At 44.7% G+C, this 26,464-nt stretch overlaps 5 protein-coding genes across 5 annotated transcripts; 3 read left to right on the plus strand and 2 right to left on the minus strand.

Moving 5' to 3' along the window:
* Nucleotides 1-3: 3 nt before the first annotated feature.
* LOC132453750 (fascin-like) lies at nucleotides 4-1,878 on the plus strand (the record flags this gene model as incomplete). Its single annotated transcript, XM_060046694.1, has 4 exons — nucleotides 4-68; nucleotides 299-420; nucleotides 509-679; nucleotides 940-1,878. Coding segments are annotated over 4 exons (564 nt in total), but the record flags the coding sequence as incomplete, so codon positions are not given.
* A 638-nt stretch (nucleotides 1,879-2,516) lies between these two features.
* On the plus strand, nucleotides 2,517-6,029 carry rasd3 (RASD family member 3). Its single transcript, XM_060047779.1, has one exon. The coding sequence runs from the start codon at nucleotides 2,693-2,695 to the stop codon at nucleotides 3,323-3,325; it is 633 nt and encodes a 210-aa protein (XP_059903762.1). The 5' UTR covers nucleotides 2,517-2,692; the 3' UTR covers nucleotides 3,326-6,029.
* Nucleotides 6,030-6,964: 935 nt separating this feature from the next.
* plk1 (polo-like kinase 1 (Drosophila)) lies at nucleotides 6,965-12,105 on the plus strand. Its single transcript, XM_060047778.1, has 11 exons — nucleotides 6,965-7,654; nucleotides 8,034-8,202; nucleotides 8,380-8,524; nucleotides 8,735-8,828; nucleotides 9,314-9,539; nucleotides 9,798-9,834; nucleotides 10,001-10,092; nucleotides 10,188-10,265; nucleotides 10,504-10,658; nucleotides 10,922-11,104; nucleotides 11,401-12,105. The coding sequence occupies exons 1-11, from the start codon at nucleotides 7,301-7,303 to the stop codon at nucleotides 11,590-11,592; spliced, it is 1,725 nt and encodes a 574-aa protein (XP_059903761.1). The 5' UTR covers nucleotides 6,965-7,300; the 3' UTR covers nucleotides 11,593-12,105.
* A 212-nt stretch (nucleotides 12,106-12,317) lies between these two features.
* palb2 (partner and localizer of BRCA2) lies at nucleotides 12,318-20,192 on the minus strand. The gene is made up of 14 exons (XM_060047777.1): nucleotides 20,104-20,192; nucleotides 19,967-20,020; nucleotides 19,691-19,783; nucleotides 19,528-19,587; nucleotides 19,237-19,432; nucleotides 17,320-18,837; nucleotides 15,476-16,935; nucleotides 15,105-15,257; nucleotides 14,808-14,890; nucleotides 14,432-14,581; nucleotides 13,880-13,996; nucleotides 13,277-13,364; nucleotides 12,857-13,068; nucleotides 12,318-12,788 (listed from the first exon to the last, which is right to left on the minus strand). The coding sequence occupies exons 3-14, from the start codon at nucleotides 19,766-19,768 to the stop codon at nucleotides 12,551-12,553; spliced, it is 4,353 nt and encodes a 1,450-aa protein (XP_059903760.1). The 5' UTR covers nucleotides 19,769-19,783; nucleotides 19,967-20,020; nucleotides 20,104-20,192; the 3' UTR covers nucleotides 12,318-12,550.
* A 957-nt stretch (nucleotides 20,193-21,149) lies between these two features.
* On the minus strand, nucleotides 21,150-24,243 carry LOC132454429 (retinol dehydrogenase 8-like). Its single transcript, XM_060047780.1, has 2 exons — nucleotides 23,953-24,243; nucleotides 21,150-22,242 (listed from the first exon to the last, which is right to left on the minus strand). The coding sequence occupies exons 1-2, from the start codon at nucleotides 24,127-24,129 to the stop codon at nucleotides 22,015-22,017; spliced, it is 405 nt and encodes a 134-aa protein (XP_059903763.1). The 5' UTR covers nucleotides 24,130-24,243; the 3' UTR covers nucleotides 21,150-22,014.
* Between the last annotated feature and the right edge of the window lie 2,221 nt (nucleotides 24,244-26,464).

A 26,464-nucleotide genomic window follows, 5' to 3' on the forward strand; every position in this document is an offset into this window, starting at 1 on the left:
CGCACTGCCGCTGGGAAGTACTGGACCCTCACACCCTCTGGCGGGCTCCAATGCACCGCCACCACCAAGTAAGCCCTGCCAAGTCAAACACACACACACACACACACACACACATATACACACACACACACACACACACACACACACACACACACACACACACACACACACACACACACACACACACACACACACACACACACACACTCTTATCGTGCCAGCTGCCACGGGCATTAGCCAGGAGTTCCCGAATGCCCCTCTCATGGTTGTGTATTTGATCCGTGTATCGTTATCCAAGGTCTTCAGACACCTACTTTGAATTGGAGTGGTGTGATGGGCGTGTGTGCATGCGTGCTGCCAATGGGAAGTACGTGATGGCCAAGAAAAATGGACAACTTGCCGCCACTGTTGAGAACACAGGTCAGAGTCTCCTGTGCAGCCGCCCAATCAGATCAAGACAATCTGTGAATCAATCTCATCAATTCTTTTCATTTTTGGTTCTCTGTAGGGGAGGCCGAGCTGTTCCTCATGAAGCTGATCAACCGGCCAATCATTGTGCTCCGTGGAGAGCATGGTTTCATTGGTTGCCGTAAGGCGGGCATGGCAACGCTGGATTCCAACCGCGCCTCTTACGATGTCTTCCAGCTTGAGTTTCACAACGGAGCCTACTCGCTCAAAGGTAGGGCATTTGGTGTTTTGGTAAAACAATAAGAGGAGGGACATACTTATTAGAGATACATGGGATCGATGAGCAGGTAGGGTTGGGCATTGTGCTCAGAGATGTGAACAGGTGGGCTCAAACCCCATATTCTCTCTAGAGCAACTCATTATTTCACAGTATCGGTGGGTGTATATGGCAGTCATCATAGACAAATAAAATATATCCACAGATATATTAGGGTCTGAAAAAAGCCTCAATAACCGTTGCTGTTTGTCCAGACTCCCAGGGGAAGTACTGGAGCGTCGGGGATGACAAGGCAGTGAGCAGTAACAGCCCCACCCCTGTCCAGTTCCTCTTAGAGTTCTGCGATCTGAACAAGATGGCCATCCGGGCCCCAGGGGGGAAGTACCTCAAAGGAGACCACGCTGGAGGGCTCAAGGCCAATGCTGACTCAATAGACAGCGCCACCTTGTGGGAATACTGAAGGATCTGACTTCAGCACAATGTAATCTCACAATGGGTTGGTTCATGCTAATGTTTTTGTGTATTTTATTGTATTCATTGGCATCCATTCCCCTTTGGATTTTGACTGGAAATCTGCATTTACATTTACAAGTCTTAGTGTAAGGGCTTGAATCATCACACGTCGAATGGGAAGTATAATTCCTGGTCATATGTGTAGACCCTATTAACATTTTAGGAGAATGGTAAAAGTAGTCATTAACATGAATCTCTTGCTACCGTATTAACCTAAGTGTAAACAAATACATCTCACGTTGCATCTATGTGCTGTAAATAATGCCTTCTTTGCCTCAAGCACAAAAAGAAAATCTTTATAACTGGGAAAATGTTAGGTGCACAATTACGCTAAGCTTGGTATAGGAAACCAAATGTGATGGGCTTGCAGACAGGCAGGTGACATAAATCAATAGGCCTGTACATTATTTCGCATTGCTGCTACAGAGTGAAACATACAGTGAGGGGAAACAGACTTGTTTTGTGTGTTTGCAGTACACATCTTATATGAAGCACATCCCCCACAAGAAAACTTGCAACACAGAAACAAGTCGACTGTATTTGCTGTCGCATGGAGGTTGTGCCTTGCACAACCTCCATGTTGTTATCCATGTTGTTATCATGTGTATTTTCTATATATTCTCCCATGTTCAACGCCCTCAATGAAGCTTTGACAATAAAGTGTTCTCTTGTCAAGTGAACTGTCTCCAAGATGAATGTGGCTTCCAGATGAATGCGGCGTATTCACAAAACCTAAAAAAAAACATATTGCCTTATCAGGGTCAGCAGAAATGTCCCAATTTCTAAGGTTAGATAGAAGAAAGTAAACCAAACGATATGAAAAACCAATAGAAACTGATAGCTAAGGAAATGAATTATTATCTTTTGCTGACCTGCAGAAAGTCGTTAAAAAAAGCCCACACACATGCAATCATAATTTGTTAACCCACTGATAACTGACTGAGCCTTGTCCAGCAGTCAATGCGTGGGACTTGAGAGGACTGTACTATATTTCATCATCGAAAATAATGCATAAAATGTCTTACACTATTTTGGCCAATAAAATAGTTGATCATTGCCTTTGTCATCGCTGAGGTTTTTTCGTATTTTGCTGCACACGTCTGAGGAAATGTAACTCTGCAAGGCGAGAGAGAGAGAGAGAGAGAGAGAGAGAGAGAGAGAGAGAGAGAGAGAGAGAGAGAGAGAGAGAGAGAGAGAGAGAGAGAGAGAGAGAGAGAGAGAGAGAGAGAGAGAGAGAGAGAGAGAGAGAGAGAGAGAGAGAGAGAGAGAGAGAGAGAGATCATTGGTCGAAAAAGTTACAGACAACCCTATAAATACAGAATTATTAGTCGACTTAGAAGTCTTCAGTTGTACGAGCTTGGAACACCGGCTCCTATCTCGAGTCTTAAATGGTGACAGGCTCAGTGCAAATTAATAAGCCAGAGGTGATTTTATACGAGTTGAAGCTGTTTTACAACAACTTGGTAGTTTTTCTCACTTCTTTTTTTCCCCGCAATGCCTCGTATAGAGCGAGAAAGTAACAAAGTTCGCCTGGTGATGTTGGGAGCAGCCGGGGTCGGAAAGAGCGCGCTCATCGAGCGGTTTCTGCACGACCACTTTGAAAGCAAATACACGCGCACCGTGGAAGAATTCCACGCGCTCCAGTACGAATCCGCCGACTCGGGAGAGGTGCGCCTCGAGATTCTGGACACAAGCGGCAGTTATTCTTTCCCGGCGATGCGGGAGCTTAGCATCAAGCATGCCAACGCGTTCGCGCTTGTGTACGCGGTGAACGACCTCGAGTCGTTTCGAGAAGTTGGACGGCTTCGTGAGGAGATTCTCATGCTGAAAAAGAACGCGCTCATCACCGTCGTCGGCCACAAAGCAGACTTAACCGAAACGGAGGGTCGCGTGCTGTTCGCAGTAGACGTCATGCCATTGGTGGAGAAGATATGGGGCTCGAGCTTCGTAGAGGCGTCGTCACTCACCGGGATCAACACGGTCGGTGTGTTTCTTGCTCTGCTACAACACGTCAACTTGCCACAAAGACTGAGTCCCTTCATCTCCCAACGTAGAGTGAACACGCAGAGGCAGAACTTGAAAAGAAAACCAGCACTTAAGAAAAACAAAAGTTGTATTTTGTCATGAGTATGGTCCGCTTGTAAGATTCGTCCTCTATTGGTTGGATGGGCATTGCTTCATTTAATTGACCTACATCTTCATCGGTAATTGAGTTTAGGCCTAGGCCTACTGCAGAGTTTAATCAAAACGGCCATTAACATGCACATAAATAGTGCAGCCACAAAGGCAAGCGTAAAGTCTTGTGGATTGAGAAACAGACCGAGGCGTCGTGCAGGGTGTTCTGGCCTGAAGAGAACAGTTGTGGACATGATGAGCAGGACAGGTGCTATAGGCCTATTGGTTCCTGTTTGGGGGCCAAGTCCACTGGCCACAACTTTCCCTCATTGTTTCGCCAAGGAAATAACGTATTACGTATTAAGTATTATTTTCAGCAGCATAGCCTTTATACTTACGTGCAATGCAAATGGAAGAACATATAATGATGGAAGAACATATAATGATTCTGACCACACCTCGCCCCTCCACAAAATAAATATTTTAAATGGTATATTGTGGGACTTGTTAATGAGTATTGGTAGGCCTATATATATGCGTTTAGGTCAGAGCTGTGTATATATTTTGGTAGGCCTATCCTATATTAAAAATATTAAACAAGGAAAAAAAAATGTAAATCCCATTGCGCTTCCCTGCTCTGCTGGTGGTGGAGTTAAAACCTGACGTACAGTTCTCACGTAACACATGTTTGGTATATTTCAAAGTCTTTGCCATGATTACTGCACAAACCAAAACAAAGACATATCTTATTATAGTAACATGGATGATGATGTATACAATTAATACTAAGAATATGGATGCCTTATAATTATATGCATGATAAATCAAATGTGTATATTAAATGAAGAGTAACATATGGAAGTTGAACTTAGTTTAGAGTCTTATACTAGCCACACAAAACATGCAGAAAAGTTACACAACAGATTTTGAATTATAAATAAAATTGAGTAGAATACATTTTTAAAAAGTGCTTCAAAAGGTTGGGAATGCATTGTTTCCAATGGGCCAAGCATTTAAAAGCAAGTATGCTGTTAAACCCACCCATTCCTGATCAACTGACCCTTACTGAACTGAATCCAATGGAAAAAGATACACTCAAAACTCCTGCAGTGGGAAAAGGAGGAAACCTTGCAAAGAAACACACAACGATCGCTCACTCCAGTATGGGTGGGTGCAGAGAGAATATAGAAATCTGGTGCCACCCCAAAAATAGAAACAACAAACCAAGGGTCAGATTGATACACATAGAGAGAGCAAGTGAGAGCATGCGAGAGAGAGTGTGTGAGTGTGTGTGTGTGTGTGTGTGTGTGTGTGTGTGTGTGTGTGTGTGTGTGTGTGTGTGTGCGTGTGTGTGTGTGTGTGTGTGCGTGCGTGCGTGCGTGCGTGCGTGCGTGCGTGCGTGCGTGCGTGCGTGCGTGCGTGCGTGCGTGTGTGTGTGTGTGTTTGTGTGTGTGTGTATTTGTTGAACGAGTCCTGCAATCATTTCAGCTGGATAAGCAGTCTAGTGACATAGTAGATCAGCACTCTACCCCATAGAAATGAGAGTGAGTCCATAGAGTCAGGGGCTCTTTCCATCCCTCAGCACTTCTGCAGGTCTTCCAGCACTGTCCCTCCAATTCACGGGTTCTCAATTCACGGGTGTTGTTATATATATATTTTATTCATTTAATACGTGCAAAAGACAATACAGTGCAATACAGTACATTACAGCCCTCTCCCGGATTTGCCAAAGTGTTCTTTCGGACAGAGGTGGGGTTTGGTCGCTGTGAGGACCCTCTCCCAAGACCCACCCCCCGCAGATTGAGAATCTGTAATATGTTTATGCTTTGTATGTTTGTATGTGGGGTGCCCTCGAACAGATAGCATGAGACAAAGAGGACAAGATAGGGGTGCAACTACCGATAACAAACAATAAAAATATATTCTGGTGTTGTAACAATACAGTGGTAGTTTGACCTGTTTGGTCTAAGGATCAAGGAACACTTGATTGCAGATTCATGGTCATTCTCCAAATGCTCTGCTGCGTCCATGGACACCAACATACACCAATAAAACACCATTAAGCACAACAATTGCTTTATCCATGGCTGAGGCCTGAGGGTCAAACAGTATCAAGCCCAGTGCCCCTAAGGCTTACTTTGTATAAGCTTTGGGGTGAATTACCAGAGGATAAATATAAAATAAAATAGATTGCCTGGAAATCTCAGTTGCGAACTTCACCAGCCCAAACACTGATCACACAACACAAACTATTTAAGTTAACGAACGTGACGACCCTTTCGCTAGTCTGCTGGTTCTCTCTGCTGGTATACCTGTGCAAAGAGCCAGTGGGTGGAGTTGGCAGGGTTGTTGTCAGCTGATGTGGTGCACGTGTGCAGGTTGAGCCTTGGTTAGTTTTAATTGTGCATTTTGAGGTAAGTTATGTAAGGTTTTATGTTGTGTTTACCTCCCCCAAGCACACTTTCGACTCATCAATTCAATTTTTTAATAAATATCTAACTTCATTGTGGACTTCCGTCTTTCTTTTTCTTACAAAGCCTGGTCTTAATGAATATATTTTAATTTAAGAACAACAAAAGCCATAAAAACGCAATGCTACTGACTGACAATAAAACATTATTTATAGTGAAATTATGAGTTTCGAGTCGACCTAGGCCGGGCATCAGGGATCCCACAGCACCCCCTAGTGATGTTGATAACTCTTGCAGCTGGAAGTGAAGCCCTTGTGCCTGGTCCTACCAGACTCTCGTACTTCATTGGCGGAGCCAGGCTAGAAGTCCTTCACAAAAAAAAACAAATAAAACCACTTTTAGCTGGGTATCATATATGTTAGATCCAACATATCAACGAATCTATCTGGAGATCTAAACATATAGTATCGCACATATTAGTCACAGCAATGTCCACAATAACATTTCAGGGTCCTGCTCCGCCTCGATGTCTTCGGTTTTGATTATTCATCTGTTACACGGTGTCCTCTTGTCGTAATGTTCCTCTGACAACACAAACACTTGTTAGAGGCGGGTTTCAAGGGGCAAACAGCGAACAAAATGAGTGACATATTTGTAAAGTAGTTACGACGAAGTTATCATATAATGAGGAAATTGTTGACGTTTCCATTACAGTATTATAGCCTAATTTGTATGACTCATTTTCTATTTCAATATAATACTCTCAATATGCACAAGCGCGTTTTATAAATGTATAAATGTTATGTCATCACACCCCAGTCTTTATTTTACATATCGTCATTTCATATCGTCAGATTTGACTTGATGTGTTTGAATTCAAGACACTATGAAGAAACACACAGCACGATATCTATCATCAATTATCCACTTTTACATTTCAAAGAATGTCTTTAAACCAAAATTATTAAACAAACTGCCCTCTCTGCAATCCTCCATCATAAAAATATAGATTTCTATTGTTTTTTCCTGTTCAACCCGTAGTAGTCTATGACGTCTCTTTACAATTTTCAAAGTGTAGGAAGCATTGCATGCCAGATAACCAATCATATGAATCATATCGACATACATTGTCTTCTTGACCAAACGATTGGCCAGTTTTGTGCCGGTCTCACAAGATCCTTTGCTACAACTGGCTAGAAATTCAAATCTCGAGGACCAATCAGAGAGGGGCATAACGACCGAGACAGCATTTAAACTGATCATAAACGCTATAGCGACAGGGGGAAAGCAGCTGTAACTTACCGGTCATGGTATAGGCACATTTGAGGACTTTTCATACATCTGATTTAGTTATTAAGCGGAAAAGTCGAATGACAAGTTCGCCCGAGAGCAGTTTGTTTGTTGTTTAAATCGGTTTTTGATCAAGCTGCAAGTCGGTAACTAACAAGGCAAACGTCAGTCGGAAGGTAGGTCTGACATTTAAATTAATGTCTAGTCGGCCAATTCCAGGTTATTTTGAATTGTTAAGTTATTAAGGGTATTGGTTGTTTCTTATCACGTTTAGGAGTTATTCAATATGAGTGCAGCGACTGCGAAGCCGACGTCCCATGTGGATCCAATATCTGCACCGCTGAAAGAAATCCCCGATGTCCTGGTAGATTCTCGGTCGAAGAAAAAATATTCCAGAGGTCGCTTTCTTGGAAAGGGAGGTTTTGCGAAATGCTACGAGATCACGGATATGGATACGAATGAAGTTTTTGCTGGCAAAATTGTCCCGAAGTCGATGATCATGAAACCACACCAGAGGGAGAAGATGACCTCAGAAATCACCATTCACCAAAGTCTTGATCACGCCAACGTTGTGGGATTCCGAGGATTCTTCGAGGATGAAGACTTCGTCTTCGTTGTGTTGGAACTCTGCAGGCGACGGGTAAGTCATGATGTGTAGTAGTTTTTATGTTGGCGACTGTTTTACATTTAAACCCAACTGTGGACGTAATTCTTTTTGTGGGGGTGGGGGTACCCTTGTAGCATGGGCTTTGTTTTATTGCCCTGCACACTCAAATTTGGCATAGTTTATACACAATATTTGGATGTACATTATTTTGGCCGGCTATACTTGAAGGTTTTTTTCAAATGCTTGTTTTGCCAACATCCGGTTTTGGGGTCTCAATGATCCACCTGTTTTTTGGCAGTTCATCGTCAAAACTATGGAGAGGAAAAAATCCCCTCATAAATCCTATTTCAAAAAACACTAACTCCTGGTCCATGGATGGCTGCACATAACTAAAAATGTCTTTGGTTTTCAGTCCCTCTTGGAGCTCCACAAGCGCCGTAAGGCTATCACAGAGCCAGAAGCACGCTACTATATGATGCAGCTGCTCAAAGGGTGCCAGTATCTACACGACAACCGAATCATCCACAGAGATCTGAAACTGGGGAACATCTTCCTCAACGATGAGATGGATGTCAAAATAGGTAACTCCCATCTTTCATATTTGAAGGCCGTTGCCTAATTTAAGAATCTCCTATGACAGGTATCATTCTAAATCAAAGTGTTCACTCAGAGTAAGTAAATATGGTCTAACTAATCCATTGTGGTTTCAGAAATCAAATGCCTTATTTTAATGGTGCAACATTCCTGATTTTCCAAAGGGGATTTCGGCCTTGCGACCAAGATTGAATATGACGGCGAGAGAAAGAAGACCTTGTGTGGAACCCCCAACTACATCGCCCCAGAAGTGCTCTGTAAAAAGGGCCATAGCTTTGAGGTGGACGTCTGGTCTCTTGGCTGTATCCTGTAAGTAAAAAAAAAATGCATGCGTTCACAAGACATTTGTCGACTCAGTAGAGTCATTCAATGACTCGCTGGAATTTTGTGCTAGCTCGAAAACAAGTAGTCATCGCTGCCGTTGCTTTCTAAAGTGGCTTGCTTGTCTTTGCCAATATCAATCATATCAAGTGTCTTTCATGCCCTGAATATTTTCTTTCATCCCCCCCCCCCTCTCAGGTACACTCTGCTTGTAGGCAAGCCACCATTTGAGACGTCCTGTTTGAAAGAGACTTACAGCCGCATCAAAAAAAACAGCTATGCTGTTCCCTGGGTATGTTGAACTGAGCATGGAGGACTTATGCAATTAGAATTGCTGTCATGTACTCTGAATTAAGCTGACCAACATTGACTACTGATGTTGATCAAGTTTGCATTAAATTTGGGGGGGGGAAAGTACACGTTTTCCCTTTCAATTCACAATGGAAATTATGAGATCGCTAAAACATTTATTTTGGGACAACGCTACAAGACACCTAGGTGGCCGCCACACACCACCTAGGTGACTTACTTGGCTCCTTAAGACAAGGACAGAGGTCTTGGAAAATTGGTTTTGGTGTAAAAGGCAACCATGAACTGGTTCTCTGTGTTGCCATGCAAGAGATCAGTCTGGCAAGGGCCAGTTTAGAATACTTAACAGACTTACACACGCCCTAATTTAGAAACCACATGAAAAGTAATGAGCCTTATATAATGGGTGCTAAAATGAATTGGTTCCTCGCCATAACGATGTCTTGTGTTGCCCCCCCCCCAATGCAGCACGTCAACCCCGCCGCCACCTCCCTCATTAAGCGCATGCTGAACGCCGAGCCCTCCCTCAGACCCACCATCGCCGAGTTGCAGACTGATGAGTTCTTCACGGGCGGCTACTGCCCCCTGCGCCTGCCCACCACGTGCCTCACCGTGCCCCCTCGCTTCTCCATCGCCCCCTCCCAGGCCCAGGAGCTCAGCCAGAGACGGCCCCTGTCGGCGCTCGACAACAAAGGTAGGGATTCCGGGAGGGGAAAATCTGGAGTTAGTGACGGGTGGGAGAAGGGGAAAACTATTGGTCAAGGGGGGGCCTTTCAAATTATTCTTGGTACAAGGATCCATGGAAGAGTATTAATTGTATTAAAGGAATATTTCTTTGTGGGTGTTTACTTTAGCATTTTAAGGGGCTGTGACATAACGTAGTACTTTTCTCCCATTCATTCTCACTAGTTTGAAATATGCTAAACTTTATATTCAAACTTCTCTCTTCCAGACCACCCAGAAAAGGTGGACCTTAAAGAGGAGGCAAAGTAAGACTGAGATCAAGGCAGTGTTGTCCTGTGTGTTGTGATTGACTCGTCTATTGCCCTGTTAATCAGTAGTAGTTCTAGGGGTTCAGCACTCGTGGGATGAGAACCGCTGCCCTTCCAGAGAATATTCTGGCTGTACTGACTTATTTGTTCTTGTGAAATCCAGGGACGCTGAGGTGTGCCACCTAACTGATATGCTGGCCCAGATCAACCACCTTCTCGTTGCCAAACCCTTTGAGAAAGCAGTAATTCGGCAGGGTAAGGGCAAAGTCCTTTTTTCATTTAAAAGAGATAATAATAATGCTTGCAACTTTCTTTAACTGCAACATCTTGAATTTTGCATCCATTTGTAGAAGAGGCAGATGATCCTGCATGCATTCCAGTCTTCTGGATCAGCAAATGGGTGGACTACTCTGATAAATATGGACTGGGTAAGTATTTATGTAAAACAAATCAACTATTTACATGCTAACCATTTTTGTATACATTTATCAACTTAAAGTAAGGTTCAAATTACAACGTTAATGTAACTATTCAAACTAGTTTACAACTTGTGTCTTTCTTAAAAGAAAGATCTTGTTCAAGTTGGGTTTCTCACAAGTCCTGCTGTTCGAACAATTTAGTCAATTGGTCTGGCATATGTCCTAAGATTCAAAACTCAATTTTCAGGATACCAGCTGTGTGACAACAGTGTGGGTGTTCTCTTCAACGACTACACGCGTCTCATGATGTACGCGGACGGAGACAGCCTGCAGTACATCGACAAGGCGGTCGTAGAGTCTTTCCTGAACGTTCGCTCCTACCCACCAGGCCTCAGCAAGAAGGTCGGTAGTCCACCCTGCCAACCGGACACTGCCCAGATCTCCACCTGTAGCACTAAGCCTTATATAACCCCTAGGCCAGCATGGCTTTCACTGTGAATTGGGAACCGGTCTGGTCCCCTTTGTAACTTTCTTAATGGAAAGGGGTTAGAATGATTGATTTAAAAGGCAAATGTCCACTCCAGCCCTTACATTGAAATGTTACAGTACCATCTCAGGCAATCTGTCACACTGAATAGTCTCTCGCCCCAAACGCCTCCCTGCAGATCACGCTACTCAAGTACTTCCGTAACTACATGAGCGAGCACCTGCTGAAGGCCGGCGCCAACATGGCACGACGCGACGGTGACGAGCTGGCTCGCCTGCCCTACCTCTCGTACTGGTTCCGCACCCGCAGTGCCATCGTGCTGCACCTCACCAACGGCACTGTGCAGATCAACTTCTTCCAGGTCAGAGGGCCAAAGATTCGTCATTTCATTTATTGCCCTCATGGTTTCTTTTTAAAGTCTTCAGTCAGGCAAAGAGGCATGAATTTAAGGGAGGTTAATTATTTTTTTAAATATCAATAAGCCCCGCTCTTGTACCTGAACGTAGCAATAGATGATGGTGTATTATACTTTAGAGATGACAAGATATAAGACTCCTCGGCATGCATTACTACAGTTAGTGCAAATGGCTATTATATTTAATTTTTACGGTAACATCTCATGGCCTGACTAATGTTATTTATTTGCGTATTTCTCAGGACCACACAAAGCTGATCCTGTGTCCCCTGATGGGGGCAGTGACCTATATCGATGAGAAGCGGGAGTTCCACACGTACAAGCTGAGCCTGTTGGAGGAGTTTGGCTGCACCAAGGAGCTGGCGAGCCGTATCCGCTATGCTAAGGTGATGGTGGAGAAAATACTAGCCAACAAGTCTGCCTCGGCCCACTAAAGAAAGCGTTTTAACCACTTCCTAGCGGAAAGAGTGATATGAGCTTAGTCCCTCATTTTTAATCTTGGCCTGTGAATTATTTTCTTTGCTTTTTCTCCCCAACTTTCCTGGGATGTAATTGCTGTACCATAGTTGACAATTTCAATGGTTTTTATGTCTTCGATTTTACGTTCTCTCACATGAAAGGGCTTCTTCTTTGAGACTTTCCCTATTAACTGTTTTCTCCTGACATTTGTTTTCAATGAGTGAATTTTTCATTCAACTGCACTTGCCTTTAACACTGAGAAGAAATTTGAGCTCACCAACTGATCCTTCAGGTCTATTTTTAATCTGTATGTTGTGGATAAGAGGCCTAAATCTGACCGTGTTGGTGATCTTCATTATGCTCCCATTTTATAGTTGTATTTTAAATATATTCTGTAAAAAATTTCTCTGTACAAACTCACTGAGACTCTTAATGTTGTATAGATTGCTTTGTGCTTTACAAATATAAATAAAGATTACGGAATACAATCAAGTTGACAATTTATCATTCATTGCTGATGTGTTTTTTTTGCTTGACCTGCAGTGGCTCAAGTACAGTGGTAGTTTTACAATGAGGGTGGATGTTAAAAGGGCATCCGGGTTTACTGAAGTTAAAGAATTTCTGCGAAGACTTGTTTCACTTGAGAAATGCCCAGCTGATTATCAAACCATCAAGATTTTAGTATATTGCTTCAATAAAATCAATTTGTACAAAGTTTAATAGAACATGGTAAAATTGTGCTTTTCTTTAAATACAAAAATATAAGCTTTAGAACTGGTAAATATTAACAAATGGCATTAAAACGGCCTGGAAACCCAACAACGGTATCTTTTTTTTTTTTTTGTGCAAGTACCAGAAACAGCTGGTGTTTGAGTAACATTCCTGAACATCTGTAGTACACGGAGCCGGGTAACATTCAAAGAATCAAGTCTGTTAAACGGTAGTCTTGACTGAGTTCTGGCCGTCGTTGTAGCGGTACAGTGTGAGGTCTCCATTTTGATGGCCGGTCACTAAGATGTCAGACCCTGCCCAGCGAGCCACGTGCCAGCCGTCCGCCTCAGGAGCCCACACCACTCTCGGCCCCACGGGGCCTCCGAGTTCCCAGACGTACACACTACCACTCTGGTTGAGAGCCACCAACTTGGAGCCCAGGACATCTGCCTCACACAGCCTGCAAGGGACAAAGGGCGGTGAGATCACGAAAACACTTACAAAATCCATTTGACTGATTCCCCTCACCTTCCAGACCAGGCTTCAGGCTGGTGTAGTCGATTGGCCACCACCGATTTCCCATTGAGAGCGTTAATGGCGACCAAGGTGAACAGGGTGGTCTTCGGTTTTTCTTTCTCCATGGAAACCCTGTCGCCTTCGTCTTCCCTGTGGTACGATTGGACCTCCTCCCTCACTATGGATCCAAGGTACTGGTGCTGCAGCAGGACAAACAGTATCCCCTGTGCACAAACCGAGGACACACGAAACATGACTTTCATTTCATGAATTTGAGGTTTTATAAAAACGTTGAAACCTTTTCTGATAAACTACACACAACTTTATTTTTTTTCATCTAATCAAAGAATGATTCAGTTACTTTGGTAAAAACAAGGTTGATTACTAGTTCTAATCTCAAAGTAAACCATGGCATGCTGATCAACGACTTACAGCGTAGCTGTAGCCTCGGAGACAGGCCGTGTGTGTTAACTCTTTGTCCAGTTGGATCCTCTGTAACAGCTGCCCAGTGCTTAGGTTCCTGAGAGAAGCATAACAGCTGAGTATATGGTGCTGAACAGCACATTCAGAGTCGGAATACAATGAGAGTGAACATTACACCTTTTTCCCAGTTTGGTTTGACCATTAGGCTTTATCCTTAAATCATCGATATAAAACAAATTCGATGTGACGGTCAATGTCCACCTCACTCTTTTTCTATTGTACAATTCCCCAATCGTGTACGTAGTCAACATTGAACAAATATTAGTTAACCAACACGGTGATGTCGACAGATGTTGCCGCGGAAAGTTAATAGACCCTAGCCTGACATCGCCAGACCAATTCGCAAAATGCGTATTAGTCTGACTGAAACCACTTATTTTTAGATTTTCCAAAGGTCGGAACAGATCTTACTGTTCCACTTAAAATAGACATAGTAATAACAAACAGTTGGTTAAGGCATGCGTGTCGAGAATACATTCCCATTTTCAGCTTTGCTATGTTTCAAGTGTTTGTGATTCGGGCGACTGCCTGCTGCCCACCAGAGGTACTAACCAGATGAAGAGATGCCCTCCTTCAGCGGATCCCAGCAGGCAGTCCTTCAGTCCATCAACTGTAGCCAGGGCTCCAACGTGCATGCCCGGGGAGGCCAGAGGCTGGGGGTTGGGTGCACTGAGGCGAGGGTTTGGGACAGTTATGACCTGCGGTGTCCACTTAAAAAAGACTCAATACCATCAATCTAGCATGCTCCCGGTCTAGCAGTTAGTAAGTAAATGTAAACGGTATGAGGCAGGGACCAGAGTACTGTATGGGCTAGTGTGTTACACTCATTGCCACAGACGTTGGGTTCGATCCCCGCTGTCTGTCAGCCAGCCTGTAGGCATCATTATGAAAGATGTCTAACCCCAGTCAACCTGCTCCTTAATGATGTGTATCTGAATTCAATGTAAATCGTAATAAGTATGATGCATTATTCATAATATAATTCAAACGTTGATTAAAACTTGGAATAAATGTCCCATTGTAGGTATTCAAATATTCTCTAAGTAAATGGAGGCATGCCACTAGAGGTCTGCAGCCAATCAGAATCTCTATTCCTGTTCTTACCTGATGTCCTCCGACAGCACGAAGATCTGCAGCGTAGAAATGGCCGGCGAGTGGGAGGAGCAGACCACTCTGGACCGGGCCACGCCCACAACCGTCTGAACCACACCCTGACACAGCAGAGCCTCCACCCGGCTGGAGCAGGAAAGCACCCTACGGAGACAGAGAGAGAGACACACACACACACACACACACACACACACACACACACACACACACACACACACACACACACACACACACACACACACACACACACACACACACACACACACACACACACACACACACACACACACACTTTAGTTTGGATGGCTCAACAACCATAAATGTGATCAATGTACATGATCCATATCGCCCCACAGGTTGGTCTTCCTACCTTACTTCCTGGATTTCCAGCTGGCCCAAAGTCACACACAGCAACCCCACCGAGTCCGGCACAGAAAACACACTGATTACCGGCTGTAAAAAAAAAAAATAATGTTGTTGAAGGATGAGTGGTTAGACACTAACATGTTTAACACACATGCTCAGGTCAGCCAATGATAAAGGTAAATCCTCACGTCTGCTTTGTTGAAGTGTCCTCAGACTAGACTAGTCAAATCTACATTATGTCTCCTCGATGCTAGTGACATCACATACACAGCAAAGAACACACAGACACGCTCCGAATTACCTTGTTGAAAGTCCATGTGTGTACGAGGCCCCAGCCGGAGCTGGATGTCTGGTCCCACACACACACTGCCCATTTTCCAGCCGCCGCCACACACAGACCTCCTGAAGGACCTGACACACAGCAGGCATCGACCAGGCCACCCCCGGCTGGGGCCTAGTGGGAGCCAGGGAAACAGCTGTCAATACACGCATAGATAGATAGCCCTAGAGAACCATGGAATTAGCTAGTTCTTCAACCGTCAGGGAGTATAAATAGCCTGAGCATTAGCCATGAGACGATCTTTGGTAGATTTGAGTCATCTTATTTTCTTGTCATTTATTCCTGTGATATTTAAAATTTAGATCTGAGCATCCAATCCAGTGTATATTTACCGTCAATGTGTGTGTGAAGCTGATCGGACCCTCCTCCGCCACCACTTTAGTTTCCCCGGTGGCTTCCTGTGCACCGTGGCTTCTAGAAGAGGCTCCGGCGGCAGGGGGAGGCCGTGCATCCACAGGCCCGCCAGCGTCGGAGACAGACGGACCGCGAGTGGGCACAACCCCCTGGCACTGCCCACCCACGGCCATTGGTGGATCCAGCGAGACGGAGGTCTGACGGGAGGTAGGGGCGGGAGCAGGGCCGCCTCGATGGGGGGACACGGGGATGGGACAGGGGGAGAGGTGTGGGGGGGAGCGGGCCGGGGTGGACGGGCTAATGGGGGAAGGCAGGGCGAGATTGGGGGCACAAGGGGACGAGGTCAGGGGCAGGCAAGAGGCGCGGGCTTGGTGAGGGGTGAGTCCTAGGGAGGGTAAGGGGGGGCTGGAGGGGAGAAGGTGGGGGGCCAGGAGAGGGCAGGGTGGGGAGACCAGAGACGGGCTCAGCAGGAGCTGGGAGCAGGCACCGGGCCGTGGTGGAGGGCCTCCTGCAGATGCGTCAGTAGGGGAGTTTGTAGTGTGTTCATCTATGAGTGACTGGTTTGTCAAATGGGTCATGCGTTGGTCCTCTTGGACCCCAGGGTCCGCACAGGCATGTCTTGCTTTCGGGCTATTAATGCACTTGGAAGGGCTTTCAAATGGCTCCTCTGCAGGAAAACCACAGTCATCGACTGCTGCCCTCTGGTGGTTGGTCGCTCTATGGTCTTCCGACGGCCGGACTACACCTCCACCATGTCCCTGCTGTTCTGTCAAAACGGTAGACGACTTCAACGGCAGCAAATGTTCCGCAAAGCCCTCTAACTTTGTGCCTGAAAATGTCCCTTGTTCCGTGGGCCGATCCAAACATTCCCCGGTGGACCGTACCACCACTGACCCCGCCGCCCTGCGGCTGGTTTGCTCCGGGCCATCTGCCAACTGTCCACCCCCTTCGGGTAGCCGGTCGCATGGGTCTAGTTTGCAATCCTCCCCGGGCGTGACTGGGGTCGACTCCAGGAACATCTGGGTATCAATACCCTTGCGATCCCCAATGGGATGGGTCTGGGTGACTGCAGGGGGACATTGAGACTGTACCCGAGAATGCAGCCCATCGTCTGGACTGGGCAGGGACATGGCGAGGTCGGGGGTGGGGCTGAACGGGAGGGAGAGAGCCAACGCCTGGTCGCTGTGGGTCCTGTACAGGGCGTACGCCTGCGGACTGCTGCGCCTGGTGCGATACGACGGGGTGGAGAAGGGCTCCGCCGTGGCATCGGCGACCCGCTGCAGCTTGTGAAGCTTGAGGGAGCCGAACTGCTCGTCGGGAAGATGGAAGTCCAGGGGGACCGGGGGTTTGAGGGCGAGGCCCAGGGCCAGCAGGGAGGGTTGGTGGAGGGGATCGCTGGGGGCTGGAGGAGAGGGCAGCAGGAGGGACCGCCAGCCCGCTGAAACACAGATACAAAAGACCAGAAAGATATGTTAGGTATGTTATGAAAGATATGTATTATTTATTTTTTTCACGCCAAATACTTGTACTTACATGCCTGGTACAAACCTTAACCTAATATACATTCAAATGTCTATACCTTATATAAACCTCCTTTATTACCTAGAATTTGTAATGCCGTGAAGACAAACTACAAACTACTCATTGATCTCTTCAAGTCATAGTAAGACATATATAAAACCTGATGTCAATGCAATTACTGGACTGAATTCAAACTGACATTGGAGAATTGTTCATGAGAATTGTACAATTGCTATCCAATGTATGTAATTTTCTATCCCTCCCTTTATCCCTTTGTCTTTATTAAAAAGCATATACATACAGACATCATCTGGGGGTCTTTCAGTCACCGAGCTGCTCCTCTTGAAGATGGGATAAACACGTTCCAGACTTCCAGAAACCGAGGCAGACATCGTCCCGTCATCCTGAGCAGAAGGTGGGATCCCTGGGGGGAGAGCGGGTGGAAACGCGGAGGGCTGGGAGACAATAGGCGGTACTACTGACACCGGGCCCTGCTCCGGAGCTTCATCCACAGGGAATGACTGCGATGGGGAACTGGAGATCAAGGCAGGTACAGAGTGCTCTGAAGTCTGTTCTTGGTCTGTATAACTGACGTCTAAACAAAAAGAGCCTTTTTCAAACCTCCGTCCTCGCCGTCCCCCTCTTTTCCTCTTCCTGCCCCTCACCGCTCTAGCCCTGGGCGCCGCTGAGAGGAAACACTCTTGGTTCGGATTATCTAGCAACGGATCCGACTCCTTCTCCCTGGAACACTGTGCTTCGTGGGATGAGGCGGAAGAACCCATTTGTGGGGGCGTGTCAGAATACCCAAGCCTCAGGTTGCTCTGATCCGCGTCTTCGCCGTCTTGGAGTGCGTGCAGGCTCCGCCCCCGGCCCCGCCCACCACCTCTAGCCCGACTTTTAACAATCAGATTGGAGAACAGGCTGCTCTGCATGTCCGGCTGTTGCTGCTGCTGGGAGGAGGTCATGCGCCTGGTGGTTCTGACGTAGTACTCCGCGGGGAAGACCAGCCCATCCCACAGAGTGCAGGAGGCTGCCAGGCTTACCTTTCTATCAGATTCTCCCTTTTCCTTCTCACATCTACCTTGATGCTGGTCACCTCTTGGTCCAATGGCTGTGTGGCTGCTTTTATCGCTGGCGTTTCCCTCCTCACATCCATCACTTTTGGTTTCCCCGTCGCATCTCTGTTGTTCTCCGGCATTTACTTCTCTCTCCAGCCCTCCTCGTCTTTCTTCTTCGCCTGCTTCTGTTCCAGTGTGGTTCAGTGTGTCCTCAGGTGTTCCCCTCCCAGCAGGTAGAGCCGATGTCCAATGAGGGAGCAGCAGAGAGGGGGACTCGCTGTCTAACTTATCTCCAGTCAGGTCCGTTTCCTTCTCCCTTTGCACCGGTCCCATCATCTCCACCCTTCCGTCTGCAGTGCGTCTCTCCGTGTTCCAGTGTGTCAACAACAGTGCGGAAGACTCCGATTCTGAGCCGCTCAAACGTCGTTCTTTCATTTCCTGTGTCTCCGCCACCATTTCCGGCGTCCCTACGCTCTTCTCCGTCGCAGCCTTTTCCTCGAGCTTCCTGCCGGGCCCCGGCCCCTCCTCGCTGTTTGTGTCTGTGCTGCCGATCACCTCGGAAGTCTCGCTGCATCTCTGCTGCCGTCGCAAACGGCTGCTTCGGGAGCGCAGGCGCAGGGCTGAGCTGGGGGCCGGGGTGGGCCTCTGCTCCCTGGATTGGTCATCCTGGCTGGAGGCAGAGGGGAGAGGCGGAGCAGCCTCCAAGGGGGGGAGGAACCTGACCGCTGGGCTCTCCCTGCCGCCGTCAGCCTCCACTTGTCCTGGGGAAATGGTACCGTTGGTGAGTTCAAATGGGTATTATTACTACTACTTCTGCTGCTTTTATGTTATTATTGTAAAGGATAGTGTAGTGGGAATTCATTGTGATTATAAGAAATGCAATAAGGATTCAATTTTGTCACTGAAATAATTTAATAACCAAGATATGTAAACAGTATACACACACACTATAATTATTATATACTGTATCTAAATTGGTCTGAACAAAGTTTAATTGTGGCTGCGTTTGATTGGCCACCACATTGGTATCCATTATTGATTAGATTAGATAAACGTAATGTTTCATACTGAATTATATTATGTTTCCAGATTACGTTTCCTGTTATATACTAGTTAAATGCTGGTTAAAGTTGCTTTTGATCCATAGGGGCTAAGTTCACCTTCAGTGTGCTGATGTTCTTGGGGCGGGCCAGTGATTTGACTAGTCGGAGCGCAGAGTCTGGGAGATGGCGAGGACGGGTCGACATTTGGACGGCTGGTTGATGTGTCCGGATCAATCTGGTTCAGGAGCAGAGAGTTCTGCTCTGTGACTCTGGTCTTCTCATGTTTCTTCACCCCCTCTGATCGCTCAGCACGCTGTGGATAGAATGGTAGTTATATTTTGTCTTAATACAACAACCTAAGTTCATTGACATCCTCAGAAAATAACAGAGAGTAACAGAGATATTTACCTTGAGTTTTTGTTGTGTTTTGGAATACTCCCGTTGCAAGTAGGCTAGCTTCCTGCGAAGCTGTTTTTGGTCAAAGTTGGTCAGTCGCAGCAGGTAACAACAGCAAACACATTGTCATTCTATTTTTTGAAACACAAAATGAAAAGCACATAAACTAACTCACCTTCTCCGTGTCATCGCTGTACAGTTTTCTCCGCAACTTATTATTGCACTGCAGTGTAGTGCCTGCATCCTCCTCCATGCTCCTCTCTAGGGCCTGACATTTAGAAATAGGCGAAACACGTTGTCAGAAGCGATAAACGTGCGGAAGCTAACATGACTAACAAGGAAACAACGGTTGATGCTTGTAACATTTGAGCAAAACTTTTGCTAATTATTACGAGTGATCGAATGAGCTAGGTTTAGTGAAGCATGATAATCAATCCGATTTTTAACTTACCCCATTCCAACATCGATCACTAAAGCAAACGTTGTCCCCTCAGTTAATTCGTCCCTGTGGGTTATTATCCATGTGTTTATACCGGTCTAAACGTAATGCTAGATAGCCTTAGCCATGGTTTATTTGTACATAGTTACTTTGTTTTGATGCGTCTCTTGATTAGGACGTATGGTGGGTACTAGCATCAGTTTCAGAATCCCACATGATTCCCGCCGCTCCCCCAACAGACCAGAGTAGTCAAGTAGCGATCGAATGATTGATCACAGCCCTTCACTGTCTGAAAGGGGTATCAACCACTGCAGAAACACTGAGAACTGTCGTCCTAGTTTTCCGAACATCACAGTCATTTTGGAAGTTTGCTTAATGATGCGGGCGACGTCAATTGCCTTTCATCATCTTAAAATATTAAATTGACAGTGCCGTAAGTAGATCAAATTCCAATTTCTAACAACTTATATAAAATGAGTGTGGGTAACTTTACACCAACAATTAATAATGTTCAACAGATAAATAGTTTATCATAGATTAACATATAAATACAACATTTTATGAATCCATACTTTTAAATATATTTTTTATTGTTTGGATAGGGATCACAAGTTATTAAACTTCGGTAAATGGGATTAAGTAGTCGTCTATGTCTTCAGTGCGTGGTGTTGAGCGTGAATTGGCCCCAAACAAGATTTTTTCTGGAAACTTGGCAGTCTCGCTGGTTACTCCTAATGGAAGATGAGCACGTGCCATTTGTCTCTGAATGGCTTAACCAAAGCATTGCATGTTGACGCCGCTACTTTCATGGGCACTGATTTAAAAAATGATCGGTGTGTTCCGCGACTACCATTCAGTTATTTTTTTTATTTCTGGCATTGGCAGCCTGTATTAATCTTTTTCAAACGTATCGTTTTGGCCCTTAAATAAATCCCAATCATTTATGAATGAAAAGTATTAGCTACCGTTGATTGAGTTGCACGGGCTCTGTGACGTGCTCACGCTATGTGTTCCCTTTGCTTTGTCTCCCTCTACTGGTCTCTCTCTCTATCACTTTACGTATTCCCCTATTTCACAGAGCCATACATCCACAATTGCAGCACTGTTCATTCTCTGAAAAATAAGCATATACATGTATCGCGCATAAAGAAAACCTTTAAAAAGAGTTGATGTGAATTATTCCATTAGCCCAGCATGGTAAAACAACGCGCTTTATTCAGAACTTTTTTTTAATTAGTCGTTTACTTTAAAATATTAGTTAAAAATATTATACAAACTGCCCTTTGTCTGTTTCAAATATCTGTTTTCATTCTGGGCAGCGTAAGGACAGCTTATAGGTGTACTTGAGTTTATAGGTGTAAGTGAGTGGTGGTGAACCCAGTGTCCATTCATCCCACACACACACACACACACACACACACACACGCACACACACACACTGTTGTGGAACATTGGTACTAAACATTATGTAAAATGTCTGGAAACATTAATCATTTGGGGTGAAGGGTCGCTCCAACCTCAACACTCGTAATCTCACTCCAAACCTTTTGTGAAAGTTGGCAGCTCTGTTATTACAATATCGTTCACTTAATATAAATATATATAATTATATGAAAACAATCTTCAATATCAAACACTTCAAACAATATGACAAACAACTAAGAACTTACTATTTCATTATAGATCCTATGGGGAATGCGTAGATTTGTATAACAAATAAACAATATACTGTATGCAACGCATCATTGGTAGTGGCCTGAAAGGAAGAATTAAGTGATAGATATTAAGGCCAATTGAACCCAATGATAGACAGAAATGACTACATCGATTGATAATAAAACCAATACACAGTGCTATGTTTCAGGGTGCAAGAAAGCTAAAACATTGCAAAAAACTGTCTGCGTATAAACAGCAACCATGGCAGGGTGTGCCTGCATGTACATTAGTGTGCGTGCATTAGTGTGTATGTGAGCCGGTTGCTTTTCGGGGGAAATAAATTAGTTTTCTCTGTTCCCGAGACACCGGGACAGTGTTCTTTGTGCTTCCACCAGTGTGTGTGTTTAATTGGGCGAGATGGTCCTGCTCCTCAAACAGCCACAGGTCAGGTACTGCATGGCCTTCATGCTGACGTGCATGAGCGGGCCCAAGTTGAAGAGCATGTGATAGAAGGCGTGGACAGACAGCCCTCCGGTTTCATCAGCGTACTTGAGAGCCACGATGGGCGTGTACAAGGGGTTGGTGAGGTTACGGAAGCGAGGGCTGCTGGCCTCGATGACCTTCTTGGTGCACTGTAAACAAAGATAAGAAGAGTTGGGATGAAGGGGGGTGAGAATGGGCCGACGGACATCGTTGACCGTCCTTATTAATCACCATTTCCATATCTATAACTCACATCTTACATTGAAGAGGGAAGCTAAGTTACATCCAAGTCTTCAGTTTATTGTCATATTGGCACATGAAAAGACAAGGAGGATAGGCCAGTTGTTTGAGTGTCAGACTCTCAACTCAAAGGTATGTGTGTACATGCATTTTAACCAAATACACAGGCCACCTGGACAAAAAGCATCCGACCCTATAGCATACTTGCCAACCCTCCCGATTTTCCCGGGAGACTCCCGATATTCACTATCCTCTCCCGTTTTCCTCCCGCTGTTAAAAATCTCCCGCAATTCTCCTGATTTCTGACAAGATATCTTGTCTCCCTTTCTCCCCACTTTCGTTATCATCACAACAACCTGTTCTTCAGAAAAGGATATTGTTTGAGCGAGCCGCTCCGTGGTAACAGCGGGCGCGACCAATCAGAGACGTCTCTCTGACGCTACTCTAGTATTCTTTCTTCCGTTATTCTACCCGCGCTCGTGAATAAACCTCAGAGTATTTAAAAAGACAACAAAGAAGATGAGAATGGAGCCGAAAAGAAAAAAATACACTTGTAAATTCAATCATGAATGGAAATCGGAGTTCGCTTTTCTTACTACAAGGTTTAAAGGTACTGGCTATGGATGATTTTTCCGTGGAGCACGGCGGTCGGACGGACATAAAACACCATGCCAATACAGGCAAACATAAGAAGACAGTAGCTGCTTCAGAGTCTCAGCCAAGCATCGCTGGTTTGCTGGGGAAAGGGAGACCAGATGCAGTCATATATGCCGAAACAAAAATGGCAATGTTGGTGGCAAAGAATAATATTCCTCTGAGCTTTACTGACGAAATAAATAAGTCAGTAAGGGACATGTTTCCTGACTCGGATGTAACAAAGAAGTATGCCTGTGGGAGGACCAAAGCCGCACAGATATTGAAAGGTAATCCATTAACATACCCTTAGAAACATATAAACATTTATTTTTTCGTAATGAAAATGATAAAAACAATCCATATAAGGATAATGTTCCAAGCTTTCTATTTACTATGCATACATGGGATAGGCTAATTTCACAGCCCATTTGCAGTGATGGTAAGAGTTAACCTACATGTTAACCTACATGTAGCACTTACATGATTTAGTAGCTTACTTGGTAGTTTTGTTTATTAGAAGCTAGTGTATTTGCGTGATAACATAAGACTTATTGGAAGTTACTAAGATAAAAGCGTCAGTAAAATGTAATGAAATGAAATCTATTGATATGTAATAATATGAAATGTAATAATATGAAATGTAATGATATGTAATAATAACATGATATTTACTGATATGAATTCTATTGATATGTAATAATAATATGAATTGTAATGACATGAAATGTAAATTAAATGAAAGTATTCAACATAAAATTGAAGTTTCAATTTACTTATTATTTTGTTGGTTTTATTATTTTAAAGTCACCAGAATGCGGGAAACAATGACTTTAAAGCTGAAAATGTTATGGGGGGGGACCCCCAGACCCCCGCTTTAGTTTGTGAATCCTCCCTATTTTCGAAGTCTCAAGGTTGGCAAGTATGCCCTATAGTGCAAAATACTTTGCAGTGTAGCCTTTGGACACTAGCAGATGTGGACTCACTCTGGCGATGTCATCAGGAGTTTGTCCCAGCGTCTCGAAGATGTCCACTGAGGATGGAAGGTAGACGTTCTTGAAGTAGTTCACCGTTTCGGGGTCAGTACCAGGATACTCCTTCTGCCTCACGTCCTGGATCATCTTGGCCTCAAACTCTGTGTGGACCGGGCCTGGCTCTATCATTGACAGACTACATAGATGTGTATTGAAACAGTAGATAGCAGATCATATCGGGTTGTTCGAACAACGTGCGGATGTGAAGATACATTTACGTGACAAAACAACAAGTCCGCAAAATTTTACGACCGTATAGGTCGTTTGTACTGCCACGGATTACGACCCACTGGAGCGTATCAAGCGCCTCTACAGGTCGCGGGAGGTATGTATGCCACATATATGACCAACAGGGCATTTGGTGAAATTGTTACGTAGCCATATTAATCGTTATTATCTGAATGGGAAATGCAATATTTTAGGACAGATACACCATTAAACGTGTTTCTAATGACATTTCTAGCGAGAAATTTACATTTTCCTTGCATAATCTTCACTCAGTGAATGTGTATGATCTTTATTAATCTTTATTATCTGAATGGGAAATGCAATATTTTAGGGTCGATTCACCGTTAAACATGTTTCTAATAACATTTCTAGCGAGAAATATACTTTTTACTTGCATAATCTTCAGTCAGTGATTGTGTCTGATCTTTAGTTTTATAGTTATTAGGAAGATTTAATCGGCTCGCTCGCATGTTTCAACGACGTCAGGTTGCGAGGGACGCTGCTTTCGCTAAACTAGCAGCTCACGTGTTTCCTGTGTTTGTGTTATTAAACCGTTACTTTATGTAACTTTTAATGATATTGTAATAACCACAGGCGAGGTATTGAGCGAAGTAAGCTTGATAGCAGGTTTATTGGATTCCACAATCGGACAGGCAGGCACAGCTCCACCGGAAAACTACAACAACCAAAACTCCCGCCCGGAGGGAAACCCCCGGAACCCCCTCTCAGAAGGCCCGCCCCTTCCTCCCAAACCCTGTGACGTGAAACACGTTTATCTGAGAGCCAACCCAGTCGCATTTCAACATGAAATAGCGTGTTAGCACACACACACACACACACACACACACACACACACACACACACACACACACACACACACACACACACACACACACACACACACACACACACACAATGCATTTCGCTGCTAAAACAACAACTTGGGCTGCTTCTAGGACATTTTTGTGGATTTGGAACGGTATGTGGGCAGGACGATTTTTGCAGGCAGGACCTGGCAACCCTGCGCTGTTGCCCGAGGTGCAGAAATGCTCTGGAACAGATCTGGATCCACCATGGCCAAAATAATTGTCATGAATAGCATGAATAGATTCATGCATTATCATTCAACTTGAACATGTGTTTTTACAGTATATAGTGGTGGAGGGATGACGTATGTTGGCCAACCAGGAAGTGAGCGTCGACCTGGGTTTCCCTTGACAAAAAGCCAACGGGTTTTTCCATTGGATTTTGGATTATTGCAGAAAAAATAGCATCTTTAAAGCACCTCCACAAAAACTGAAAATAAATAAATAAATAAAAATAACTGTGCTCCAAAGAACGAAATGTAAACCAATGCATTCTGAATGGGAGTGTTTCTCCGATTTTTCCATGCTACACAGAACGAAATGTAAACCCATGCAAATAAAGACTTCATGGTCATAATAATTTAAATATCATTATTCTCCTCAGTGTGTAGGGTGGTATTCTATTTTTTTCAACGGGGTTGCATCCAGTCACTTGACCGTCATGGTTGCTATGGTGGTTGCTATCGACCCGCCCCTCTAATCCTTACATGGCTCTAAAAACCACGCGGCAAAGGAGCTGCCGTCCATTGTGTTGTTTTTGTCGTAAAATAGGGTCCGATGGTTAAAAAATAGACAGATATTCCAAGGTATCCTTAAAAGGCAGCTTGGTTGTTTTTATTTTCTGCAGTTTAGACTTCTTCTATAACCTATTTTTGAAAGCAAAACACCAAGCTCAATGATTTAACGAGGCAGGGTTATTTGAAACAATTTATTAAATATATATTTGCGAGAGGTCATTCCTTCTCCTGAGTTTGCTTCCTATTTATGTCTAGTGTACAACCCTACTGTCCACAAGCATCACCCCCCCCCCCCCCCTCCCCATATGGATTTGGAGAATTGTTGCCACGTCCCAGTGGTGGAGGTATCATATATATGAAGGAGGGCATTCAATTATACTACAATGATCAATTAGGAGGCCGAAGCCCGAAAGGAAGTGATGCAATAGGTGACTGCAGGTCGACAACATTTGAGTAAGCTGTACTTTGAGGTCTCTTATAGATCAAAGGGGGTCTCAAAGGACCCCCTGTCCTAGAAGCAGCCCAAGTTGTTGTTTTAGCAGCGAAATGCATTGTGTGTGCGTGCGTGCGTGTGTGTGTGTGTGTGTGTGTGTGTGTGTGTGTGTGTGTGTGTGTGTGTGTGTGTGTGTGTGT

This window comes from Gadus macrocephalus, chromosome 3 (assembly GCF_031168955.1).
Source record: "Gadus macrocephalus chromosome 3, ASM3116895v1".
In the NCBI taxonomy this organism is placed as follows: Eukaryota; Metazoa; Chordata; class Actinopteri; order Gadiformes; family Gadidae; genus Gadus; species Gadus macrocephalus.

Bases quoted from the DNA above. Each gene is read 5' to 3' on its own strand.
- rasd3 (XM_060047779.1), top strand. From the start codon at position 2,693: ATGCCTCGTATAGAGCGAGAAAGTAACAAAGTTCGCCTGGTGATGTTG.
- plk1 (XM_060047778.1), top strand. From the start codon at position 7,301: ATGAGTGCAGCGACTGCGAAGCCGACGTCCCATGTGGATCCAATATCT. The intron at 7,655-8,033 runs GTAAGTCATGAT...TTTGGTTTTCAG, and splicing joins TGGAACTCTGCAGGCGACGG to TCCCTCTTGGAGCTCCACAA. The intron at 10,659-10,921 runs GTCGGTAGTCCA...GCCTCCCTGCAG, and splicing joins CACCAGGCCTCAGCAAGAAG to ATCACGCTACTCAAGTACTT.
- palb2 (XM_060047777.1), bottom strand. From the start codon at position 19,768: ATGGAGGAGGATGCAGGCACTACACTGCAGTGCAATAATAAGTTGCGG. The intron at 19,588-19,690 runs GTGAGTTAGTTT...GACCAAAAACAG, and splicing joins ACAGCGATGACACGGAGAAG to CTTCGCAGGAAGCTAGCCTA. The intron at 14,891-15,104 runs GTAATTCGGAGC...TTTTTTTTACAG, and splicing joins ACACATGGACTTTCAACAAG to CCGGTAATCAGTGTGTTTTC.
- LOC132454429 (XM_060047780.1), bottom strand. From the start codon at position 24,129: ATGATAGAGCCAGGCCCGGTCCACACAGAGTTTGAGGCCAAGATGATC. The intron at 22,243-23,952 runs GTGAGTCCACAT...CTTTGTTTACAG, and splicing joins CTCCTGATGACATCGCCAGA to TGCACCAAGAAGGTCATCGA.